At 42.4% G+C, this 27,487-nt stretch overlaps 2 protein-coding genes across 2 annotated transcripts in view; one reads left to right on the forward strand and one right to left on the reverse strand.

Annotated features, from left to right (window-relative positions):
• foxo1a (forkhead box O1 a) overlaps positions 1 to 18,280 on the reverse strand; it is a 90,722-nt gene extending 72,442 nt beyond the window's left edge. The window contains exon 1 of the mRNA XM_078222321.1: positions 17,326 to 18,280. Within this exon, the coding sequence (XP_078078447.1) occupies positions 17,326 to 17,889 (564 nt within the window). The 5' untranslated portion in view covers positions 17,890 to 18,280. The remainder of the gene's footprint in view (positions 1 to 17,325) is intronic.
• LOC144499817 (mitochondrial ornithine transporter 1-like) overlaps positions 1 to 27,487 on the forward strand; it is a 401,928-nt gene that overhangs the window by 247,846 nt on the left and 126,595 nt on the right. The gene's annotated exons all lie outside the window — the stretch shown is intronic.

The raw sequence follows: 27,487 nt of genomic DNA on the forward strand, positions 1-27,487 counted from the left end.
AAAACTCCCAGTTTTTACTCACATTGGCTTCAATCAGGCATTTCCTATGATGGGCATCTGATCCACAACAGTGATTGTGCCCAAACAGCATGCTGAAAAATCTATGACACTGACTGACGGGAAGTTCACACATATGACCTTCTATCAGTCATACTTCAGACACTGTTTTGCACTGTACTTTAAAAATGCATAGCAAAACAAGGCGTGTAATCTGCAGAAAAATTCTCAACTGAGTGTCTTTACCTTTAAACACCATTGTTGAGGCATTCAGAACATATTTTGTAAGGTCGATAATACCTGTTGAAATCAACTAATGTTCAGAAAAGTTTTACAGCACACCTGCTGTTTATGAAACAGCACTGACTATATTTGGTTTCAATTAAACCTTGTCCTCTACAATAATCCTCTTACTAAAATTGCATTACGTGCCAATGCAGATGAATATATTAAAAGTGAAGGGGGTCAACATTTAAAATTGATAGATTTTCACATTGCTGTGAAAGAGTTCCAAGCCAGAACAAACTTGCATTTATATAGTACCTCCCACAACACAAGGATGTCCAACAGTGCTTGACAACAAAATACCTTTTAAATGTAGTGACTGTTATAATACAGGGGTACACAGAAGCCAATTTGTACATGGCAAGTCTCACTAATAGCAATGATATAAAAACCATGGGAAAAAAAGTTACAGCACAATGTATCTCTGCTGGCCAAAAAGATATGGGAAAAATGGTGGGCGCTCATTGTAATCCCACTTTCCAGCACCTGCTCCATAGCTTTGCAGGTTACAGCACTTCAGGTGCAGACCCAAGCACCTTGGAGCATTTCTGTCTCAACCACCAAATCGAACAATGAATTCCAGATGCCCAACATTCACTAGGTAAAAGCTTTTCCTCATGTCCGCTCCGTTCCTTCTACTGATCACCTTAAATCTATGCTGCCTGGTAACTGAACCCACTGCTAGGGGAAAACAGGTCTTTCCTAGCTACCCTATCTAGGCCCCTCATTATTTTGTACATTCAATTAGGTCATCCGTTATCCTCCTGTGTTCTAAGGAAAACAATCCGAGCCTAGCCAATCTTTCCTCATGGCTGCAATTTTCAAACCCTTGTGAATCTCCTCTGTATTCTCTCTCACCAGAGTAATTATGTCCTTCCTGTCATGTGGTGACCAGGACTGTTCACATAGCTGACGTCTAACCAGCATTACGTCCCTGCTTTTGTACTCAATACTATATCCAATAAAGGAAAGCATTCCGTACCAAAAACAGAAAATGCTGGAAAATCTCAGCAGGTCTGACAGCATCTGTGGGGAGAGAATAGAGCCAACGTTTCGACTCTGGATGACCTTTCGCAGAGCTCCACTCCATATGCTTACTTTATCACCTTATCCACCTGTCCTACCAACTTCGTGAACCTGTGGACATGCATTCCCAATATCTATAATTTCCTCTACCCCTCTCAATATCCTTCCATTTGCTGTGTATTCCTATTCCCAAGTTTCATTTATTCTCCTCAAATGCATTACGTCTCATTGCTCCAGATTAAATTCTATTTGCCACTTTCTCCACTCACTCAACCAAATCATTCTGGAAACAGCAGCTACCCTCTTCACTATCAATTGTGAGTGACCAGATAAAGCGGAGTTGGCGATTCTGGCTGTGAAATAAGTATTAGTTAACTTCCTGGAAGAACCAGCACCATGGGATCTTTATAATAACAAGAGAAAGAAGATGGAGCTGTAGATTAAATGCTCATCCGAAAAAATGCACCCCGATGGTACAGCACTCCTGCAATACTAAAGTGTCATTCAATTTCATATGCTCCAGTTTCTGAGCTGCAACTTGAACCCATGAGAATCAAATACAGCAGTGCTACCAATGAGCCACAGTTGGCACCTTAATAACTAAGAGTATTAAAAACTGGAACCACTTCACTAAACTGCCCCATAAAGGGGTGTTCATCATAAAGCTCCTGCACTGTCTTTTGGGAGAATTGAAGAGTTTTTTTAAAGCGGGTGGCAGGCACAGCATGCACGTGGAAGTGACATCAGATTGGCAAAATTAAAAGGAGAACTGAAACAAAAACAGTGTAAAATAGTCCCAAGGGTTTATTATCACAAATCACCAAACCCTACTACTGCAGTGAAGTTATCTAATTCGGTTGAACATTAGATAGGAAACACCCACATTCATATCCTCAATCACATTGTGCCTTACTGCCTGCATCGTAACCGTAAATGCCTTAAAATGACTACCAACAAACAACATGGAAGGATCCAAAATCCAAAACAATGGGGTTGGGTAACACACTATTGTACCAGCCTGCTTATCTGAAATGTTAAAACATAGATTCAACAGGCATTTACAACATTCACAAGATTGTGCTGCAATATTTAATAGGTTTATTCAGTTCTACTCTTCAAAACGTTGCCAAAAAGACCTTCCTCAGTGTCTGAATGGCACAATATTGAATAGCACAGATCATGAAGTCCAAGGGCTGAATTCCACTCATCTTGCATAGGCTCTGATCACTTCCAGGTCAGTAGTGGCAACTCTAGCAGTTTGAATCTTCCTGGTTGGCGGTTAGCCTCCTTTGTTCTAAGGAAAACAATCCTAGCCTATCCAATCTTTCCTCATGGCTAGAAGGGCCAAAAGGCCTGTTAGAAGGGCCAAAAGGCCTGTTAGAAGGGCCAAAAGGCCTGTTAGAAGGGCCAAAAGGCCTGTTAGAAGGGCCAAAAGGCCTGTTAGAAGGGCCAAAAGGCCTGTTAGAAGGGCCAAAAGGCCTGTTAGAAGGGCCAAAAGGCCTGTTAGAAGGGCCAAAAGGCCTGTTAGAAGGGCCAAAAGGCCTGTTTCTGAGCTGTAATTTTCTATGGTTCTATGCCGGGACTTGAGAAGCTGAGTTACAGAGAGAGATTGAATAGGTTGGGACTTTATTCCCTGGAGCGTAGAAGATTGAGGGGAGATTTGATAGAGGTGTATAAGATTTTGATGGGTATAGATAGAGTGAATGCAAGCAGGCTTTTTCCGCTGAGGCTAGGGGAGAAAAAAACCCAGAGGGCATGGGTTAAGGGTGAAAGGAGAAAAGTTTAAAGGGAATATTAGGGGGGGCATCTTCATGCAGAGAGTGGTGGGGGTGTGGAATGAGCTGCCGGATAAAGTGGTAAATGCGGGGTCACTTTTAACATTTAAGAAAAACTTGGACGGGTTCATGGATGAGAGGGGTGTGGAGGGATATGGTCCAAGTGCAGGTCAGTGGGACTAGGCATAAAATGGTTCGGCACAGACAAGAAGGGCCAAAAGGCCTGTTTCTGAGCTGTAATTTTCTATGGTTCTAAGGGAATATGCAAGTTCCATTCCTAGGGATGTTAAATGGGAGCGGAACAGGATTGGCTGTGATTACAAGCAAGCACCCATCCATAAAGGTCAATATTTACCAGCCAGACTCACACGGAGCAAATACAGAATTGGATAGGTACTGGAAGTCTGTAAATACCTAGGGAAACATATTCCAATAGAAGTTGCACCTTCAGGAAGAGAAGGGAAGAAATGAGGACAGAAAAAAAGTCATTCCCTTTTACAATCTAATCTTTGAAAAGGTAAAAGCACCATCAAATGCATTGTTTTATGCATTAAAAAGAGAGGCTTACACATCATGAAACCCATCCAAGCTCCTTTGAGACTTTGGAACAGCAAGGCTGATTGTAAGATGAGACGGACAAGATTGAGTTTGCACAGTGTACAGTATGTTGAAGTTAGCACAGTATAAATATATTGCTGTAACTATATTCCCCCTTCAGCATTAGCTATGGATTTGTAGCCTTTTGAGCCTGTCCAAAGGCTACAGGGATCTTATATTCGATGGTTTTCTAACTCGTATATTTTAGAAGTCCAAGATGCATTTGACCTTAAAAGATTAACTTCTGTTGAAATTTCCTCTTCTGACAAAACTAGACCTCCTATCTGCATCACAGATAGCACAGAATATCACAACCACAACTTCCAACAGATTTTCACTGGAGGAGTAAAAGATCAAAGCTGCCTTCTCATAGTGCCCATTAGCACTGGAATAAAGGGATATCAGGTCCTCTCTGGGTAAAGGGGACATGAAAAACATTACAAAGTACACCAGGCCTCCTCTATTACTAAATCACCTATGCCACATATTATCAAGTACCAGAACCATACTGTCTCCAAAAGATAGCTCCAGATTATAAATAATGATACAGTGCAGCCCCGTTATAACGCGATGGTTGGGAGTCCATAAAATGTTATCGCGAAAAAAGCAGGGTCGTGCTAAATTTGCCAATTCCTTTGCGGAAAAAAGGGTCCAATGATGCATCGCGTTATATCCAAATTCGCACTAAATCGGGGCGCGTTAAATTGGGGTTCCACTGTATTTCATTTATGTTGTTAGCTCTTTGAGAGGTGAAGCAATTTTTTTTTTCCTAAAGGTGTTTCTTGCGTGTCGGGTGCAGTGCCGATGGCCAAAGAGCCTCTTCTGCACTGTATGAATCTACAATAAAGTCTCAACACCAGATTGGAAAAGTTCAGATATAGGACCTCAGGAACTTTGTAGCCTATGATTGATTAATACTGCTAACCACAATGTATATGCCAAGCCTGCAAGTCACCACAGTCACAGTAACCTTCATATAATTCATATTGCATTAACATGAAAATTATATAATGTAATTCCTGTGGTACACCAATGGTTGTAAGAGATCATTGTGTTGCTGTCCTAATCAAGTAATAAAACTACTCCATTTGTGGTTACCTGTGGTTCAATTATAGAACCCTGGCCTCAGAGTCAGAAGGTTAAGTTCCACTCCAGGCTTACACTCCATGCAGTACTGAGGGCATGCTGCATTGTCACATGCCTTTTGGATGAGACTTCAAACCAATGCCTCCTCAGCAATCCCACCTCGCAAATGGATGCAAAAGATCCTGTGGTACTACTCTGAAGAGGAGCAGTGGGGTTACCCCTAGTGTCCTGGCCAATTTCTATCCCTTAATCAACATCACCAAAACAGATTATCTGACCATTATCACCATGCTGTTTGTCAGAATATGCAAGTGCAAACTGGGTGCCACGTTTCTGACTTGCAACACTTCAGAAGTATGTCATTGATTGTAAAAGACTTGATGTTCAGTGGCTGTGCGAAGTACTATATATATTTAGCCAATTCAAAGAGCTCCCATAGAATAATTATAAATGCATTCATTCCCAAAATCCAGACTCGGATTTCACTCATTATGTTGCATACAGAGAAGTCAGCACAGAAGACAAAATTTCCAAAGCCCACTTAGGATGCTATAGGTATAGAAATGGCTATCAATTTGGAATTTCAAAGTATTACAAATGGGAAAACCGTATTGCAACCCCATCTACGGATGAAACAGAACAACAGTTAAGGAATGTATAGCATACAAAGCAAATATATTATAGATACTACTAACTTCCAATCAAGAACCACAAGTTCATATGTTTCATGCTAATAGGCTACTTCCAAATCTATCAGAAGGTGGAGTGGCAGATTGAACAAACACAATTTAGGAATGCCCAAACAATATCCCAAAAATAACCTTCAAGTGGTCAGAAAGACAATTGTTCCTGTTCAAAGATCCTCCCACTGAATTCTATGGTACAAAGTATTGTGTGAACCTGTCTTTTCCTAGCTGCAATGAAGCATCTCTGCGCCTTATTCTAAGTGGAGTGCTCAACTTGTGCAGTGGATGGAAAAAACAATGCCTTGGGTTTGCACCTGCTGCATCTCAGTATAATTCCATGCATTTTTCCCCATTGTGTGGGGATAAGTTCATAAATTCGAGTGAATGTTCTCTATACAAAATGCTTTGCAACTGATATGTACACAGTACATATCGGGCCTAGTTTGCTGCGTACCCCATTTTGCAAAGCCACATGTAGGCAAGCATCGGCATCATTTAAAATGAATTCATTAGTGAAGAAACTTGCAACTTCGGAACAATATCATCATGTGCAACCGGGGATCAAACCTCAAAAGATAGATCACGGTTTTAGCAGTTGTTCCCCCCCCACTCCTTTGCAAAGATACCATCATGACCCTCCTACAAATGGTCAATGAAATTTTACATATTCGCGATGAGTTCACAAACATACAACACAAAGGAAAGACGCTTGAAACCCACATTTACACACCCTTTATCTGAATGTTTGAAGAGCAGCTTTTACCATCTCCACTTCAGAGCAAGGGTGGTACTTCCAGTAAAAGTCAAGGCAACCACATCATGTAACATCTTTTCAACCTGGTGCAGGGAACAGCTGCCACATCTGGCAATCTACAATGCACACATTAACAAGAGAAAAAACACTATGTTTGCAACTTTAACAGTGTCCCCTATGACAAACCGACATCAGCTGGGCAAGGTGCAAAGCTGCCATCAGGTGCTAGGATTCCCTCAACTGCTCGGCACTGAAAACGACATCCAAAGTGAAAAGAGCTTATCCCATTAACCATATGGTCCAAATGATTTGAAAGGGTGCCATGCACTCAATTAATACTCGGGGAGGAGTTTGACCACATTGTGTCTCAATGGTTTTCAGGAGATGGCTTCCAGGATAACAGGACCATTCTCTACACCTACGTGTACTCCTGTGAATTTCCAAAAAGCAATGGAGCACCTCACAGCTGAGAAGTCTTACGTTTGCTGTTTCTCAGATATAATCTTCAGCAGAAAATGAAATAATTATTTGCAAATTGGCAATGGCTGTATATAAATGGAACCTGCAAGAACGTCTACCATATACTAATCTGATGGGCCCCAACAAGAACGTGATGCAATCTCACCTTTGGTCGCACTCACAGTCAGGAGTGAAGGAAGGATCCAGACAACAGCATGGGGCTGGGAACTGCTCCATTTCTGGCATGTCATTTTCAGCCGCAAATAGGATTATGCTCCTTCTGTGCAAAGCAAGCCCTCAACCTTATTGGTCCAGCTCTAGCAGCACAAGTTTCCTCCATGGCAAGCTTCAGCTTTTTAAAAGAGCTGCTGCCAGGATAGATTTCATGTGACTAAGTCAACCATGTTAGAGGCTAAACTCTCCAAGCAGAGAGTTTCTGTCTGAAAATATGGCATGGCCGCCTGCTAGATGCCAGCACCAGGGAGCCTCCACCAAAAGCCAACTAACTCCATTGCTGCCAGTGTCACAAAATCAGTGTTAGTAGTAATCAGTTCTGGTAGTCAAGCACCATGCTGTAGTGTGTAGAAGCTGTAGTGTGCACACAAAAATGGTTTTCCCACCCTCAAACCGATATGACATTTAATCCCAATTTAACGGGAGGGGTTGATGCAGAATTTCTTGTCACCAGCAGAATGCCAATTTGACTCAATGCGCCAACTGGCATCTTTTGTCCCAGAGCCACCACAATTTCAGCCCTACTGCTGGCCACAGCCACAGCAATGGGCACCCCAACAACAATTCCATCAGAGTTCATTCAATGGAGTAAAGGACATGCAGGGAATCCTCTAGTTAGCTTTTGCAGCCTTCAGTTGGGCGTCAACCCAGAGGGAGAAGCATTTCAGTTGAGAAAGGTAAAATCTGTTTGGATGATGCGGCTGTCGCGGTCAAATAGGTCGCAGTGTGTGCAACGGCTAAAGAGCAGCAGCGTGAAGCAGGAAGGAGAGGTCAAATTTATGAAACCAAATGGTGATTAAGAGAGACTGTTAGTAAATGTGTGATGACTTGAGCAGCGTCTGAGGCTAGCATTGCAATTGGTTATAAGAGGCTTGCAAAGATCTATTCACTCTCCTTGACTGCTTGTGAGGTCATTGAACTTCTTATAGTACTCAACTGGGTACTTGGGTTTGACTCCTGACACTCACCTACAAAGCTCTCTGCTAGAACGGTCATTACTGGAGGGTCACCTGCAGATTCTATTTTCCATCTCACCCAAGGTCTCAAGTGCAGTGTCCAAAGCCAACGTAGCCTGCTCTCTCCCATGTTATGCCATTCTTCACTATTTCTTAGGTCAAATTCACTTTCTGCATGGCTATCTGCTCCAGCTACACCTCCCCTTTAAAGTCCCAGGTTAGCTTTAACCTGGCGAACTAGAATTTTGGACCCCCTGATATTGCATGCAGCGTAAGAATGTGGTTAGTGCTGGCTGCACAAAATATTCAAATGGACTAAGTAGGCAGCAAGCAGTTGGCACGATACCTGTATTACACCAGACATGCAGGTTAACCACACATTGCGATCTTTGCTCATTTTCAGAGGCTATCCTTACTGTTTTTGACCAATCTTAAACAGAAAAATCTGTGCAAGTGGCCTGGACTGAATCTGCTTGACCCATCAGCTTAAAGATTGTGTGTGTGCAGGCTTGCCTAGCTTCTTGCTCCTGTCCAACCTGGAGCCTTTTCCAGTCTTAGCTTCTTCACATTTATATATTCACAATTTCAGGACATCCCAATTAAACAGTGAATTACAGTCAACTGAAAGCCAATTACACAAACCCCCACAAATGATAATGAGATAAATAACCAGATAATTTGTTTGAGAGGTGCTCATTGAAGGATAATGCTGACCAGGACATGCCTGTTCCTCTTCAAATAATGTCATGGAATCTTTTATATCTACTGGTGAGTACCACCTCAGTTTAATGTCTCATGTGAAAGACAGTATCTCTGACAATATAGCACTCCCTCGGTGCTCCACTAAATGTCAATCCAGCTTTTGAAAGTTGCTGCAGTGGATCTGAGCCAGAGGCGAGAGTGGGAACACTGGGCCAAGCATGACACCATGCACACCACTTCTGAAGTAGAGAAGCTATATAGTAACTATGTACAGTGAGTTAAATGTCAGTGCTCATTATTCTTTCCATAACAATTCAAAAACAAAACATTTTCCTTGACAACGTTTGTCAGGTAGCTAGCTATCCCACACTAACTTAAGTTGATCACAACTTAAGACAAGTAGTGAGAAGTGAGGATTCTGCTACGAGCTGAAACAGAGGCTTATGAAGACTACAGTTGGAACGTGGGAAGTACTCAGATCTTTATCATACGAACCCAAAAACTGAAAGTATGATTTGAATTCATTAACCTCCCATGCATGTGATGATTGCAAAGGATGAGTCAATTGTCGGTGAGTAAGTATGGTACTCCAGAGTTTGAGTGGGTGGAACTGCCAAAAGGATGAAACTGGCTCAAATCAGATAACCTCACCTGATTACAGACAGAAAGAAACGTTTGAAAAGTGTATCAAGCCTAAAATTCCAATTTTGGGCAAGTCAAGCCAACTCAATTATTTTCAATTTGAAACTTGCTTGGATAACTGACCAAGCCATCACATGAGATCGAGAGTTGGTGGGAGGTGAGGTCCTTAATACAATTACTGTTACTAAAGAGGTAGTGCTTGGTAGACTAATGGAACTGAAGGTAGACAAGTCCCCAGGCCCGGATGGAATGCATCCCAGGGTACTGAAAGAAATGGCTGAGGTAATAGCAGATGCGTTAGTAGTTATTTATCAAAATTTGCTGGACTCTGGGGTAGTGCCGGCTGATTGGAAAACAGCTACTGTTACGCTGCTGTTTAAAAAAGGAAGTAGACAAAAGGCGGGTAACTACAGGCCGGTTAGCTTAACGTCCATAGTTGGGAAGATGCTGGAGTCCATCATTAAAGAGGAAATAGCAGAGCACCTGGATAAGAATGGTTCGATCAAGCAGACGCAGCATGGATTCATGAAGGGAAAGTCGTGTTTGACGAATTTACTGGATTTTTATGAAGATGTGACTAGTGCGGTTGACAGAGGGGAACCGGTGGATGTGGTGTTTTTAGATTTCCAGAAGGCATTCGATAAGGTGCCTCACAAAAGGTTGCTGCAGAAGATTGGGGTACACGGAGTTAGGGGTAAGGTGTTGGCGTGGATAGGGGATTGGCTATCTAACAGGAAGCAGAGAGTTGGAATAAATGGGTGCTTTTCTGGTTGGCAGTTGGTGACCAGTGGCGTGCCGCAGGGGTCGGTGCTGGGGCCTCAACTGTTTACTATTTACATAGATGATCTGGAGGAGGGGACTGAGTGTAGGGTATCAAAGTTTGCTGATGACACGAAGATGAGTGGGAAAGCGAATTGCGTGGAGGACGCGGAAAGTCTGCAGAGAGATTTGGATAGGCTGAGCGAGTGGGCGAGGATCTGGCAGATGGAATACAACGTTGGTAAATGTGAGGTTATCCACTTCGTAAGAAACAATAGTAAATTGGAATATTATTTAAATGGAGAAAAATTACATCATGCTACTGTGCAGAGGGACCTGGGGGTCCTTGTGCACGAATCGCAAAAACTCAGTCTGCAGGTGCAGCAGGTGATCAAGAAGGCGAATGGAATGTTGGCCTTTATCGCGAGGGGGATAGAATATAAAAGCAGGGAAGTCTTGCTGCAACTATACAAGGCACTGGTGAGGCCGCAACTGGAGTACCATGTGCAGTTTTGGTCCCCTTATTTGCGGAAGGATATATTTGCCTTGGAGGGAGCGCAGAGAAGGTTCACCAGGTTGATACCAGAGATGAGGAGTGTCGCTTATGAGGAGAGATTGAACAGATTGGGTCTGTACTCGTTGGAGTTTAGAAGGCTGAGGGGTGATCTTATAGAGACATACAAGATAATGAAGGGGCTGGATAGGGTAGAGGTAGAGAGATTCTTTCCACTTAGAAGGGAAACCAGAACTAGAGGGCACAGCCTCAAAATAAGTGAGGGCCGGTTCAGAGCAGAGTTGAGGGGGAACTTCTTCTCTCAGAGGGTGGTGAATCTCTGGAATTCTCTGCCCATTGAAGTGGCGGAGGCTACCTCGTTAAATATGTTTAAATCACGGGTAGATAGATTTCTGATCGATAAGGGAATTAAGGGATATGGGGAAAGTGGAAGTGGTAAGTGGAACTGATTCGCTTCAGATCAGCCATGATCTTGTTGAATGGCGGGGCAGGCTCGAGGGGCTAGATGGCCTACTCCTGCTCCTATTTCTTATGTTCTTATGCCAAAGGTGTGTATTGAAAATAAGATAGTAACAGAAAATAAGTTACACAATGTTAAAAAATGTGTACTTAAGATGTTCACAGTAAGTTAACTATTAAACTTGCAAGTGGTACAGTCACTGAATTAGCAACATGTACATCACCACTTAATTCCAATTATAGCTGTCAACTATGTAGACATGGATGCACCCAGAACCACAGGGAGCTGTCAGAGTGAAGCCTTCTATCTCGACATTTGTTAACCAATTTTGTGTTATATTTGTGCAATTAGAATGGCAAGTATTTACTTTCCATTTAAACCGTAACCCAAAATAAACGATAGCTTCAACCACTTTTATGCTGCAGTCTTTAATTTGCAAGTACAGAAACATGGCTGACTTCCAGTAATCTGCAGAACATTAAATTATTTGGGGAGAAACCCATTTTATGTACATGTAGGGGGAGGCGATGCCCTAGTGATATTATTGCTAGACTAGTAATCCAGAAACTTGGCTAATGTTCTGGGAATCCAGGTTCGAATCCCACCACGGCAGATGATGTAATTTAAATTCAATAAAAATATCGGGAATTAGAAACCTACTGATGACCAAGAAACCACTATTGATCCTTGGAAAAACCCATCTGGTTTACTAATGCCCCTGTAAGCAAGGAAAATCGGCCGTCCTTACCTGGTCTGGCCTACATGTGACTCCAGAGCCACAGCAATGTGGTTGACTCTCAACTGCCCTCTGAAATGGCCTAGAAAGCCACTCAGTTCATGGACAACTAGGGATGGGCAATAAATGTCAGCCTGCCAGCGACACCCATGTCTCACGAATGAATAAATGTCTGGACAGGCCACCATATCCTTCTGGCTGAAGGTAATATGAACAAAATGAGGGAAATTCACTGAAGGCGGAGCTGAGAAGTAAAGCACACACTCATAACTTCAACTGTAAATGGTTAATCATGAGAATGGGACTAAAACCACAATTATCTGAGTAACTGAATCAGTTTGGGCGAGACAAGGTACTTTCATGCTCATTTAAACCACTGAAAAACTGAAATGTAGATACAATGACTCATTGCAGTTAACACTCTTCCTCCAGCCCTCAATTGTTGCTAACACATCTAGTCCTGCCTTCATGATTGACACAATATAGCAAATTTGGATATATTACATTTATCCTCGTGTGTGGGGCATATATTTGGCAAAGTTCGCTGCATTTTGTAACATAGTAAGTAACAAAATCTAACTTTATGGGGGAGAAGACTGTTGGCTCACCTAACCCATTTTCCCTCGGTGCATTTCTAATAATCCCACATGCTCTCACTGTTTTTCTTTCATAAAAAGTCACCAACTTTTGCAGAACTAAAATACCCTCAACTGAAATATATTGTGATCATAGAAATCATAGAAACCCTACAGTGCAGAAGGAGGCCATTCGGCCCATCGAGTCTGCACCGACCACAATCCCACCCAGGCCCTACCCCCATATATTTTACCCGCTAATCCCTCTAACCTACACATCCCAGGACTCTAAGGGGCAATTTTTTAACCTGGCCAATCAACCTAACCTGCACATCTTTGGACTGTGGGAGGAAACCGGAGCACCCGGAGGAAACCTTTCAAATCTTTAATTACACACTTCTGATGACTAACAGGCCCAACCTTGTTACCATTCAATGCTATGATCCAGCAGCCAGATACAAAAAGAATCATAGACTCCTACGGTGCAGAAGGAGGCCATTTGGTCCATTAAGTCTGCACAATCCCGCCCAGGCCCTATCCCCATAACCCCATGCATCTACCCTAGCTAGTCCCCCTGACACTAAAGGACAATTTAACATGGCCAATCAACCTAATCCACACATTTTGGACTATGGGAGGAAACCGGAACACCTGGAGGAAATTCACAAAGACACAGGGAGAATGTGCAAAGAGAGAGATGTGCTCGCTGGCCTTCCTTTATTAGCGCACACTAATTCTCTAGGTATGTTAGTTAAATTTATCACTAAGCAATAGTATTACTAGACTCAAGAAAAAGTAGGCACTGCAACAAACCCTCCAGGACAGTAACTGCAATCATAGGTAGTACTCCTGTATATCAAACTATTAGAAGCTGCAATAAAAGTGTGGGGAAGGGCTATACTGGAAAGAGAAAATATCCTATGCCATCAATTAAAAAAGATACACCTATACTCCATATGAGGGTCAACTTTAATATTTAAGCATTTAAACCTGTATCAGCTCATATTTAGCTCCTTAGTCAATCAGTAACCTTATGAATGTTAATTCTTCACTGGTTGACACTGGGAGCAATTACATTACTTCATGCAAAAACAACTATAGGAAATAACCCGAGGGTGTGCATGCATCTACAAATATAACATTGAAATAGATACTTTGCAATTAATTAGGAATAGTTTTCATTTAGTTATTTAAAGGATTTGAATTTTATACCCACTATATTTAAATCTACTAGTTGCTTTCTGTAGATTCTTTTTCTGATCACATAAGATTCCATTCATACATTTTGCAATTAATTAACCATGAAAATAAACTGTAGTTTTCTGAACAGGTGTATTTTCAAACATTTTTAGTAGGACTTTGGATAAATTTCTAAACAGAAACAAATCCAAGAAATTCTCAATTCTCAATGTATTACGAAAAGGGGGCATATTTATGCAGAAACGCATCCCCATGATCATCCAATGGTTAAATACTATTTAGAACATATATTTATCTTGTATCCACTCCAATATACAGAAGGAAACTTTAAACAGACAAGAACAGTTTTTCTATAGGGGAGAGGCCATGGGTCTGAACTACACCTCAAGACTGTTCAAAGGCTAATGGGGGAGAGAGGGGAATAAGCATAGGGTAAAGAAAGATGAAAGAAATGTATTCATTCAATTCTTTTGGCAGCTGTTCATATAATGTCCAAAGTCAGACAGTTCTATTCTGCACAGCAGGGCTGGTAATAATGCGGTGTATATTTGTAAATGTTTGCTTTAAATTCTATTTATGCTTGAATAATAAACTAGAATATAAATTGTTTTAACAACAAATGTTGGCAGCTTCAAGGTGCTCTCATTTGCAGCTATGAAACGTAATACTGGAGAAAAAATACAAAATTATGCAATACCTTTTCAAAGACATATTGCATTGCACAGGTAAACTGATTTTTGTATATTTTACACTGAATCACGACTGTAGCTTTATTCCTCTCCCTTAATAGCCAGTGGTCAGATCTCAAGATTCTAATGAAACTTATATAGAGAAGTTGCGTTTTATCTTTTCCTGGGATCTGCACTCAAAGAAAGAACAGATTGTGTTATCTCCCATGTAGGTGCACAAGACTAAGATCAAGGATCAGTGCATAGGATGCGACCCCAGTACCAAAAGGAAAAGCAAAAAGGAAAAGCAAAAAACAGGTTCCGATGAAAGCACAGTTAACTGAGCAGAAACCTTCAGCATCAACTATAACGTGCCACTGAGTAAAAACCAATGTCATCCACTTGACAATGCAGCAAAATTGAAGCCATCAGAACAAATACAAGTAGATGATACTGAAAGTAATCACCTGGTATTTAATATGCCAGCATATTCTGAAAGGTGCTAAATATTTAAAAGATCGTTTCACAGGTGCAGTTTAGCTGGAGCCACCCAACATCTGCACCTGCCATGGCTCCAAAACATGTGAGTAAGAGGGGGTATTTTGTAAAAGAAAAGTCCCGAGTATAGAAAGGTCAATACAGTAGTTTACAAGACAGGTAATTCCCACCTTTACAATATAATTAATATTCCAAGCTGGCAATAACGTAAACATTGAACGGTTCAAATGGGTTCAACTGAGTCAATTCCGAAAAATGTGTTATTTTCCAAATTATAAGGAAATGCATCACGGCTTATTGTGGCTGTTTTGCCGGAAGATGTAAAAATAACGACCCGTTCCGCTAGCTGCTGCTGTTTTTCTCTCTCTCTCTCTGCTCTCAACAAAGGGTATAGCACAATTCATTTGACAAACGTCAAATTCATTTCCATTCTAATATTAAAAACAACACTGCGGCGCATACACAGAAAATAAAACTGCAAAAACACATGAAACTGTTCCAAGTTGGGTGGAAGTCACGAGAGAAAGCGGAAAGCTGACAAAGAGAAACAGGTCACAATCTGAGTGTTTCTTATTTATCTAAAACCTTTTCCCTTCGGCTGGGTTTTTGTCCCCAAATAATGTTACTCCAAAGCATGCCTAGATGTGTATTATATATATATATAAAAACAGCGTCAGCTTGGTTTCCAAATGGAAGGCGATCTTAAACCAAAAGTAAAAAGGTAACTTTCAACTATTCTAGAGCTTTGCGTAACTTTGTTTCTGTCAATGAGTCACCCTCTCTGCCTGTCACTGGATCCACCGCTCCCCAAAACATCAAGCTTGCCTGCCCGGGATGATGGACAGCGCGCACCCTCCAATCGCGCTGGCGCGCTGACGGAGCGCAGCCAATCGGTTCAGGGCAAAGGCGGGCACACAGCAGGTTAGGGTGCAGGCAAGCCAGGGCAGCGACAGACGCGTGCGACGGTGATTGAAACAATAACAGTTCAGGACCAAGGCTCTGCGTCCGGAGGGAGGGGGAACCGGGGAGTGATTCATCCCACAAGTATGACTTCTTTCATTCACATTATCCCAAAAAAAACACAAACTGACTGAAAAGGTCATCTCTCTCTCTCCACCCCCCCCCCCCCCTCCTGCAATCAGACCAGACAAAGCAAGGCTACGAGACAAGTTTCCGCTTCAAATTTAAAACAAGATGATGTGCTGCTGGAAAGTTGCAATGGTCTTGTCCCCAAAGCTTCAGAGCACAACTTTCATTCAGTAGTCCAGCGGTGAGAGTTGCAAACTTTTAACTGGAAGGCGGAATGGTCATTTTTTTTTTAAAAAAGTCACGCCAACCAATTGCACTTTTTGAACCAGACGTACAGTTAGGTATTTTGGCATTTAAATAAAAATGTGCGCATGTTGTAGTCAAACTGGAGCTTCCTCGGTTATGTCGCTTAAAAGAGGTCAGCTTACAAACTACGGATGTCTGGTTAATTTTCACAGTAACTTCAGTGCAGTGTTAATGTCAACCTACTTGTGACACTGATGTGTCTCTTTGGAGGTGCTGACTTATCTCTATTTCCAACCATGTCTATATTATATACCTGTATATTTCAAAATACAGCACATACTTGTTTCTAAAAGCTGTTAAGCACATACTGCCTGTTGCGCCGGGACCTCTCTATAACAGATTGCCATGCAGCACTGGGTTGTTTCATGGGAAAAGCGACAGCTACAGAATAATTAACATTTACTCCAGAGATTTCCCATATTCTCTTCTTCACCTCAGCCCAGTGATAAATTAAGACGAATCCAGTCGCCTAGTATCTTCCACCTCTGCAATGAAAAAAACGCTTTGCTATCGAGTCTCCGCCACTAAACCACCCCCCCCCCCCCCCATCTAAAATGGCACGAAAATGCTCTATTTGGTTCAGGGAATTTGGGACATGCGTCAAAGGCAATATCGATTTATTTACAAGTTACGTGCTTGCCAAGGTTATAAGTTTTGACAATGATGTAGAATTTTTTTTCTATTAAAAAGGTAACGTATTTGACAGCGCGATGTTTCCTGCATTTATAACCGCGCTTTGAGGAGGTGTTGATGGGGGGCTATCTTTTTTTTTCCAGCTTCCATTTGGAAATCCGTCCTGAAGCTGTCAATGTCCGTCTGAGGGCAGAGCGATCTCATCCGCTTTGCGTAATGGACAATCCCTTGATTACTTAAGTAGCTCCACTAGAATTGTTTTGCTCGCACATGTGCTATTCCACTGAACACAACATTATCCCCACTACAGGTGGCAAAACACGATTTTTTTTTAAAAATCGCAACATTTTGTTTTAAATCTCAGCGGCCTGTGCAATCTACGTTTAGCGGTAACTGTTTAAAAGTCTCGGGGTTTCACTTTACGCCTTTGCCTCCCTAAAAGCGGAATATTTGAACGCTCAGATTTTGAGTCATTCCTAATCAAACTCCATCAGACTTCCTTCCTCCTGGACAATAATTGGCGCTAAGTGCACTTGGAAAGTACAATAATCTTAAAGAATATTTGGGAACCTGGACTTTTTGAAAATAAAACAAAACATTTAACACTGAATTGGTGGCTTTTAAACATTAACACTGGAATTTAATGTTTATGTGTTTATATGTGTTATATGTTTATGTGCAGATTGTATTCTAAAAGTAGAAATAGTGTGATTTTTAAAAAAAAGACTAAATGTTATTTTGATCCCACCTTCCATCCAGCAGAGCTGTTGCTGTCTCCCTTATCCTTGAAGTAAGGGACGCTTCTGACCATCCAGTCATAAATCTGAGACAGGGTCAGCCTCTTCTCCGGGGAGCTCTCGATGGCTTTGGTGATGAGGTCGGCGTATGACAGGTTCCCCCAAGCGTTTCTGCGGGACGAGCTGCTCTTCCTCTGTGCTGCAGAAGCGGCTCCGGCCGAGGGCACTTGCTGCTGCTGCTGCTGTTGCTGTTGATGGCAGCCCTCTTGCTGTTGCTGCTGCTGACACTGGAAGTCACCGCAGCACTCCCCGAGTCCCAGGACGGCCGGCTTGGGCTCGAAGTCCTCCTCCTGCTCCTCCAGCACCAGAGCCGGCGACACCGAAGCGCTCACCCGGCCGGCCCCTTCCGGGGTCAGGTTAAAGTCGGCCGCCCCTTCTTGCTTCACCGAGGCCGGCGACGAGGCGCAGCTGAAATCCGGCCGGGGCAAGGGCCAGGTGCAGGAGCGGGGCCGGGATTGCGGCTCGAAATCGGGGTCGATCTCCACGACCTGTTGCAGCGGCGGTGCCTCGGCCATGACTGGAGTTTGTGAAGTTTGTTTTCTTCTCTCTCTGGCTCTCTCTCTGTCTCTCTCCTCCCTCCTCCCCTTACACAACACACGAGGAGCAAAGAGAGAAAAAGTTACTTCGTCACTTCATAAATGGGCAGGAGGAGGAGAAATAAAGTCACTTCAGTCAGGGCAAAAAAAAATACAAACTCCCTTCAAAAAAAACAAATTCCAATAAGAAAAACAAACAGATACAAAGTAGGAAGCCGGCGACTTGCTGCTACACGTTGACAATTCGCTAATAATAATAATGCTTATAAACCTTCATGACCCTAGCGTACCATTTGTCCTACTTTCCTCCTGGCTGCACAGACAAGCGCTGTATTGTACTCACTCTCTCTCTCCCCCCCACCTAACCTGATGGCTCTGCGTTACAAAGGCAAGGGGAGGGGGGGCGGTTTACAGCCTGATGGACAGCCCCGCGCTCCAGTCAGCACCGCGCCTCGCCCACAAGCCGGTGGCCTGTCACCAATGAGGGGACGGGGGAAGGGCAGGAACCTTTCCCCCTCCCCTCTCCGCTTCAAGTTAGGTTGAGGAGGCGGAGCCTGTTGCTCGGTTAAGTCCTCCCACCAACACCAGTAAACACATGGCGGGGAGCTTACTCACATAAAAACAAACACACACACACACAGCCATTTTTCTGACAGCTAAACTGGACTTTATTCCAGACCAAAAAAAAATACAGCTGTACCTTTATACTGTATTGAAGCATCTCAGAGTGTTAGTCGATGCATGTAAATTCTATGATTCTATCCTATGATTCCAGGAGCCTGCTTTTTGTGTGATGGTGATTTTGTAATGTTCTCACAGATTTATGAATAAAGTGTATTTTTGGGGGGGGGGGGAGGGAAATACAGCAATAGGGAGTGGGGAAAGGGGAGAGACGTCTTAAGTCCCCCATTAACTAAAAGGGAGGTGCTTACAACCCCCACTGAAAGCATTTTTTTTTAAAAAGGCTGGAGTTTATTCAGTCATGGAATTAAAATCTGCGGCTGTACTATTTCTGTCAGGCAGCCCATGCAACTCGAATCTAACATTAAATTGGGGGAAGAGTGCCTGATAGTTCCCCAAAGCTGGACGCCCTGTCCTATGACACTAATAAATAAAACTTTAAAACTTTTTTTTCTGCAGACCTGTTGTATTTTTGGAACAAGTGGTTTACCGACATCAAATATTGACAGATTTCTCTCCCACCTCCCCCACCCCCTCCCCCGCAACAAAAAATAAAAGTGAGTCACTTCCACACCAACAAACGCAGCAGACACTCGGCTGCAGTTGCGTGAAAAATTGGTTCAATCTGGGGTTTGTTTACTACAAGTATATTCTGCATTTTGTGGATTAGGACGGAATCCCTGAGTTCAGCCCGAGTTCACTCTAATTCTGTCACCCATATCAGTGCGGGGTTTGCGTTCCGCCCCTCTCTCCCTCTTTGCACCAGAACAAACCAGACCCTACCTGTTGAAAGGAGAGATATTTATTTACCTGCAAGTGCGAGAGGTTGGGTGCACTGAGTGAAAGAGCGTTATGTTTTAATAATAGTCATTCAGAGTGACTTTGGACTTCAAAGGAGGTTGGAAGAGCCACGATAGATGTAATCTGTTTGCATATTTTGGCTTCGTTTAGGAATTTATTCTAAAGGAAGGCGTTGAAATTCGACACGATGTTCCTTCAACGCTGAGGGTCTCTGTTCCCGTTCCTCATATGAAACACCATGTCAAGCCAACGCATATTTTCTTTTCTTCGTGGCATGTCAGTCACTATATTCTATATTCGTAATCCACAACAAATCCTACGGTCGGTTTGCAATCTGGGTTAGGGATTTGTGACTCCACCTATTCGCAAACGTTTACAGCGCCTATTCATAAGAATCATAAGAACCAGGGACAGGAGTGGGCAATTCAGCCCCTGAAACCTGCTGCACCATTTAACACCACCAAGGCTGATCTAGTCTTGGCCTCAACTCCACTTTCTTGCCCATTCACCAGACTAACCATTACTAAGTAAAAGTTTTTCCACCTCTTCCTTAAATTTACTCAATTTTTTAATTCATTCGTGGGATGTGGGCATCGTTGGCTGGCCAGCATTTATTGCCCATCCCTAGTTGCCCTTGAACTGATTGGCTTGCGAGGCCATTTCAGAGGGCAATTGAGAGTCAACCACATTGCTGTGGCTCTGGAGTCACATGTAGGCCAGACCAGGTAAGGACGGCGGATTTCCTTCCCTAAAGAGCATTAATGAACCAGATGGGTTTTTCCGACAATCGACAATGGTTTCATGGTCATCAGTAGATTCTTAATTCCAGATATTATTTGTTGTATTCAAATTCCACCATCAGCTGTGGCAGGATTCAAATCCGGGTCAATGTTCCAGCATCCACCACACTTTGAGATAGTGAATTCCGTAGACTCACAACCCTTTGAGAGAAGTAATTTCTCCTCTGTTTTAAATCTGCCACCCCTTATCCTGAAACTATGACTTCTTGTTCTCGATTGCCCCACTAGAGGAATCATCCTCTCCACGTTTAAGTCTAGGGTTGTGAGTCTGTGGAATTCTCTACCTCAGAGCGTGGTGGATGCTGGGACATTCAGTAAATTTAAGAAAGAGGTGGACAGATGTTTAATTAGTAAGGTTTTGACGGGCTTTGCTGAACGGACAGGTAAGTGGAAAGTGGAATTGAGGCCGAGATGAGATCAGCCATGATCGTAATTAATGGCAGAGCAGGCTCGAGGGGCTAAACTACCCACGCCTGCCCCTAGTTCTTATGATTCTTATGGTTCTTTGTCAATCCCTCTTACCATCTTGTATACCTCAATTAGACCTCCTCTCATTCTTCTAAACTCCAGGGAGTATAGGCCTAAACTGCCCAATACCACTTCTTAAGTCAAACGCCTCATCTCTGGATTCCATCTAGTGAACCTCTTCTGAACTGCCTCCAATACAACTACATCCCTCCTCAAGTAAGGGGACTAAAACTGTACACAATATTCTAAGTGTGGTCTCACTAATGCTTTGTACAGTGGCAGCTTCAAAACTTTTACATTCTATTCCTGTGTTCTTACTCGTGTTCACCCCAGTCCAACGCCGGCATCTCCACATTATGACTACCAGACTGCAAACAGGGCAACTGGTTACTTTTACATCTGTCCCTATATATCTGATTCTGGATGAGTACAGAGGTCAGGAGGGCTAACTCAATTAAGATTTCCCTGCCTTAAATAAAAATACATTTTTAAAGATACGTAAATAAGAGGATAAGATAAAGGGGCTAAAATATTAGACCAAATCATCCCACTAATATGATATTATCCACACAATCTGCCCAATAATGATGCTAAACATTTTCAAAGATATTATCTAAGCAAGCTAACACCCCAATTTGGAGGTCCTGTGGTGCAGTGGGTAGTGTCTCTACCTCTGAGCCAGTAGCTCTGGGCTTAAGTCACACAGTAAGAGTTTTAACAACACCAGGTTAAAGTCCAACAGGTTTATTTGGTAGCAAATGCCATTAGCTTTCGGAGCGCTGCTCCTTCGTCAGATGGAAATCTGCTCTCAAACAGGGCACAGAGACACAAAATCAAGTTACAGAATACTGATTAGAATGCAAATCTCTACAGCCAACCAGGTCTTAAAGATACAGACAATGTGAGTGGAAAGAGCATTAAGCACAGGTTAAAGAGATGTGTATTGTCTCCAGACAGTCCTGTCTGGAGACAATACACATCTCTTTAACCTGTGCTTAATGCTCCCTCCACTCACATTGTCTGTATCTTTAAGACCTGGTTGGCTGTAGAGATTCGCATTCTAATCAGTATTCTGTAAATTGATTTTGTGTCTCTGTGCCCTGTTTGAGAGCAGATTTCCATCTGACGAAGGAGCAGCGCTCCGAAAGCTAATGGCATTTGCTACCAAATAAACCTGTTGGACTTTAACCCCGGTGTTGTTAAAACTCTTACTGTGTTTACCCCAGTCCAACGCCGGCATCTCCACATCTTAAGTGCCACCCCAGGACTTGATGGCCAAGGAAGGTGCGCTCATAACATGATCAAACAGGTTGAGTGCGTCAATCTGCAAATCCTTCCAAACATGCCAATGGCTGGCAGTAAGAGCAAGAGAAGCATCTGGTCAGCCACGCTTGATGTGGAGTGGTGCTCCTCAAGCTATAAGGCCCTGACGACAGAGTAGTGACCTGTTCCGGAATTACATGCTATGGAAACAGATGAAATTCTGCCTTAGTGCACCACTAAGCATGAGAAGAGAATTGGAATGGAATACTCCAATTTAAATTCAGGGCAGAAACTGGGGTATGCAGGAAGTGTGCCTAATGCCAGAGAGAGAGAGAGATAATTCATGGAGAATCTTTATCATTTTGGATCATTTATTTCCTTGCAGCAGGTATTGCATTAATGTAGCTAATGCGTCATCAATGAGGGATTCATAAGATTGACAATATTCAAAGTTCATTGTAAAAATTTAATCCAATAATTTAATATGGGCATTAAATAACATTTAGTACACACCATATTGGAATATGATTATTTAAAACTGCAGGCCCCACAGTGTTATTTAAAAAATTAGCTTTCAAAAGACCATTATGTTATTTATTGCTGCAAAATGAAAACATCCCTACATTTTTACAATTAACCATTGGTTATCTTGGTTTCCATCAGCTACCTGTATTTCCATATCTTTGTTGTCCACATATAATGAAAGGTAATTTTATCATCTGAATGATTTTTTTCTCCAAATTCCTCTTCTGCAGGAAATGGCTCTTCCACAGATGTTAACAAAAGATTAAAACCTTGCCATTCTTCATATATATTCCAGATAGTGAATGTCCACAGGCAGTTCCACTCTGAGGGCTTCACAACCAGTTTCAGTCCTATCTATGTATGATATCCACATACTTACCCAGCTTCCCCACCAGTGCAGCTGAGTGTAGTGTGACACACACTTCTCCCTTGCCCCTACTACTGTCCTAACTGAGATCAGCCAACTCAGCAAAGAATTGTGACAACAGCATTTACAAAATTAAAGATAATATTATGAGCATAATTTTAATCTTTGTGAACATAAACATTTGTAGTATGAGCCTGTGCAACATTTTGCTTCTTAGTTCATACTTATAAATTGAAAATGTCACCATTAATACCCCAATTTTCTCCAGCTATTTTCTCTTTTTCTCTGGCAATGTGCATAGCTAGATTATTTGAGACACAGTAGGAGGAGTGCATTAATTAACTCCTTTGTCCATTGTCAAGTTAAACTCACAGTTGTAGGAAATCACAGAATCTTTACAGTGTAGAAGGAGGCCATTTGGCCCATCGAGTCTGCACTGGCTCTCTGGAAGAACATTTTAAGTAGTCCCACTCCTCTGCTTTATCCTCGTAACCATGATTCTGTGATTCTATCAGCTGTCTGTGCACGTTTTCAGTTCAGCCAGATTTGACCTGCACGGTGTTTCAGATTTTTCACTCATTTGTAAATAAATATTTGTGGTGGACTGGGATACAGTGCTCGCGACACTCATCTTTCACCTTCAGGACTTGGATTCGAGTTCAGCCAGACAGTTTCTATGCTTACAGGCTCATTTACAAGAAATTAAGTTGGGCAGTTTCAAACCAGGCTTTAGCTAGATGGGGCCCCAAGCACAAAGCTGTCCTTGATTTGTAATCTCATTTGGAAATGTCAAAGAATGGTCAGGGTGAAAAATGGACACACGCCACCTCAAAGCAGCAAAGGAACGTATTCTGAGATTGGGACTGAGTTTGGGAAGAATTGCAGTAAAGCTTTCCTCTGCTAAATGATATACCTAACCCAAAATGGGAGATTGTTCCATTCCTTGGCACTAACCTCAATCATTTCCTTCACCTAACCCCTCCTCCACAAAATTCACAAGTGGAAGAAGCAATATTTTTCTAACCCCATTGCACTTTAATGTTTTTTTTTGAAATTGTAAAACTGTCATCCACATGAGTAATGCCAACCTACTAAAGGAGCCCTTTTTATCTTCATTTCGTCTTCTTTCTTGGCTGTTGCAATACGCACATGCTTCAGGTTTGGAGCCAAGATTGTCTGTTTGCTCAGAACTTTGTTTGAGATTGGTACATGTTCGCAAGATGATGAACATTGTCCCTTCTGAGTTTTTGTTTTCTAAATATAGTAATTCTGACTACGCTGGGCAAGAGTTCCAGATTTTATCGGTCTAAGAGTGCATTGTCACTAATTAACTGGCAATTATTGACAGATTGTGCCCAGCAGTCTGAAGCAGCTCAATTACAAAAAGGTAGTTTTATAACAAATGTTCTCCTGATCTTGCTCAAAAATAACAACTTGCATTTATATAGTATCTTTAATGTAATGAAAATGTCCCCAAGGCATTGTCCCTGCGCTTTCTGAAAAAGAATTGAAACCAAGACTCATGAGAAATTATTAGGAGTGATTTAAAGGAGGAGGAAGATGATGTGAGAGCCAGAGAGGTTTAGTGCTTAAGCAGCTGAAGGCATGGCCATCAATGGTGATGAAATGAAAATGAGGGTGGGAGTGTTGGGCAAGAAAAATCTGAAAGCGTGCAAAGATTTCAGGGGGTTATAGGGTTGGAGGTAGGGAGGGAGCAAGACCATAGAACAAAGGACAAAGAACAGTACAGCACAGGAACAGAGAGCACAGGGACCAATCGCTTGTATCCCTCTATTCCCCGTCTATTCATGTGTCTATCCAGATAAGTCTTAAATGTCAACCACCTCACTTGGCAGTGCATTCCAGGCCACCACCACCCTCTGTGTAAAAATGTTCCCCCACACATCTCCACTGAACCTTTTCCCTCTTATTTTGAACTTGTGTCCCCTTGTAATTATTATTTTATAATTGTCATAAAGGGATCTAAACACAAAGATAGTCAATTATAATCAAGACATTGCCAATCAAATGCCAATGTAACTTAGCTGGTACAGGGACGATAGGTGAACCGGATGTAGTGTGAGATAGGATATGAGCAGCAGAGTTTTGGATGAGCTCTAATTTACTGAGTGTGAAAGGTGGGAAACTGGTCTAGTCGAGGCTGGAGGTAACAAAGGCATAGACGAGCTGAGGTCAAGACAAAGACTGCCGCTTTTACAAAGTTGGAAGTAAATAGCCTTGGTGTTGAAGAGGATATGGTGTTGACAGCTTTGCTCAGTGTCAGTCAGGATGGTGAGGTTGCAGACAGTCTGTCTCAGTCCTGGACAATGGTCAGTGAGGGGAATGGAATCGGTGGCTAAGGAATGGAGTTTGTCACAGGCCTTCCATCTTCACAATATTTTTAACCAAGTTATGATTTCTTGTCTGAGACAGCACTTAAACAGCCCATTAGCCTTTGAATAAATACAATTGCATTCAAATGTTTACATTTTCAATTGACATTAAATCCAGTACCCAATATTTTAATGCTCACTCAGGTTTGATCCCTGATTTTGGTTGCATTAGCTTATTTGAACTGGGTGAGCTGAGGAGCACTGTGTTTTGCTCTTAATGCCCTGCCCAAAGGGAGACTCTCAATCAGATGCCAAAATCCTGCTTGATCTCCAGCCATTCCTGCTCAAAACACCTGCTCATATTAAGTAAGAGCATGATGCTCCCACGATAAAAAATCTCTTGATGAGACTCATTCTCAAGGCATGAACATGAATAATGGTGTCTCGGGTGAGACATTGATGAGCATTACTCCAGCAATGAGTCAGTATACTTCAGGGACAAAAGATTAGAAAAATGGCTCAGAATTCCATCAGCTAACAAAGAAACAAAACTAGTTTTGAAATGCTAAATGGGCCTCGGGGTTTCACTTCCAAGAGGTAAGAGATTTTTCACCGCTACTGAAGTGGTAGTTGGGCCTGCTACAACTGGCCTCAAATGTCCTTTTGACAAGGGATCTTACTCCTGCTCATTGTCTAGTGACCCCTGCTGGAAAGTGTCCACATGTTAATGTTAGGGGTTGGCTTTAACTCATTGCGACAAAGCAGCTTGTTGACATTCACTGCTTTGGTTTACATATAAATAATAGCCAATGGATATGTTATTGGAGGACCGCCAACTCCGGAGCAACCGCATCCTCATTACAAGTCATCACCTTCAGGAGACAAAGCCAGAAAATAGAATAACATTGGAAGAAAAAGAGCAAAATATTATAGATGGGTGAAGTCAAAAGCAGTGTCTGCCTTATTCAGTGTTCATCAGGTATTTCCCTTAGCGATGATGTGAAATAAAATATTAGAAAGATCATTGCTACAAGGAAAAACACCAAAAGTAGAAGTGGAGTTCATGCAAAGCTTGGCATGTTCATACAAGAAGTTCAAAATGACTAAGAGAAGCCAGCGAGGTTTAATAATCGCCTTAGGGCTGCAGGAAGCTATTACCATTTCACCGTACATCATTGTAGCACTGAGTGCACAGCATGAACATTCATGATGTGCCATCAGTCAGTCTGACTTAGTCATTAAAAAAATAAAAGCTACATGTCTTTAAAAGACTGGAGTTGTGGTATTCAAAAGAGAGGAAAGGGCCAGTTGTTGGCCTGAAGTCCCTTAGTTTGATTTAACCTGATACATGGCAATGCCAGAGATAGCGGGCAGTGGGATATGCTTCATTCCAGCATTGTAATTCCTCTCATTATTGCAGAACATGGTTTAAGTAGGGATCATTTGCATTTTTAAGGGAAAAGTGGATACTTTTTTTGGTTCGGCATGTACCAGTTTGGGCCAAAGGGCTTGTCTCCGTGCCATAGATTCTATGATTCTGCAGAGAGATATGGGCCAAATTCAGGCAAATGGGGTTAGCTTAGATGGGCATTTTGGTTGGCATGGACCAGTTTGGGCTGAAGGGCCTGTCTCTGTGCCGTAGATTCTATGATTCTATGAATTGCTTAAAGGAGAAGAAAATCTATGGGGGAGGATTACTTTAGCAAAATTCTAGCTATCACGGATCTGCCCAGTAACAACAGGAACAAGAATTTAACAAGGAACAATAGGATATGAGTGCCCGGCAACAGATAAAGTCCTGTCTAGCGACAGCAGTAGCCAGCATTCAAAGGGGATGATGAGATGCGACCTTTCCCAGTAACGAGGTTAGCAGACAGAATCAGCTGTAAATAGCTATCATCAGGAAACAGTTCACCTAGATGACTAAGAGACCCGTGGAGGCATACGGATGCTAATTTCAAGAGTCACAGAATGTGAGACTGGCAAAACAAAGAGAGATAAAATGGACCCATAGAATCATAGAATGGTTATAGCACAGAGGGTGGCCATTCAGCCCATCGTGTCCATGCCAGCTGTCTGCAAGAGTAACTGAGCTGCTGAGTTCCAGACTTTGCTCATAGTCCTGCAACTGTTTCTATTCATGGGGCTTTTCCAAACCCCTTTTGAAATGATTGAATCTGCTTCCATCACGTTCTCAATTGGCTGGACAGCTGGTTTGTGATGCAGAGTAATACTAACAACACGTGTTCAATTTCTGCAATGCCTGAGGTTATTCACGAAGGCCTATCTGCTCAACCTTGTCCCTCACCTAAGGTGTGGTGATCCTCAGATTAAAATCA

The sequence above is a fragment of the Mustelus asterias genome, chromosome 10 (genome assembly GCF_964213995.1).
Source record: "Mustelus asterias chromosome 10, sMusAst1.hap1.1, whole genome shotgun sequence".
NCBI lineage: Eukaryota > Metazoa > Chordata > Chondrichthyes > Carcharhiniformes > Triakidae > Mustelus > Mustelus asterias.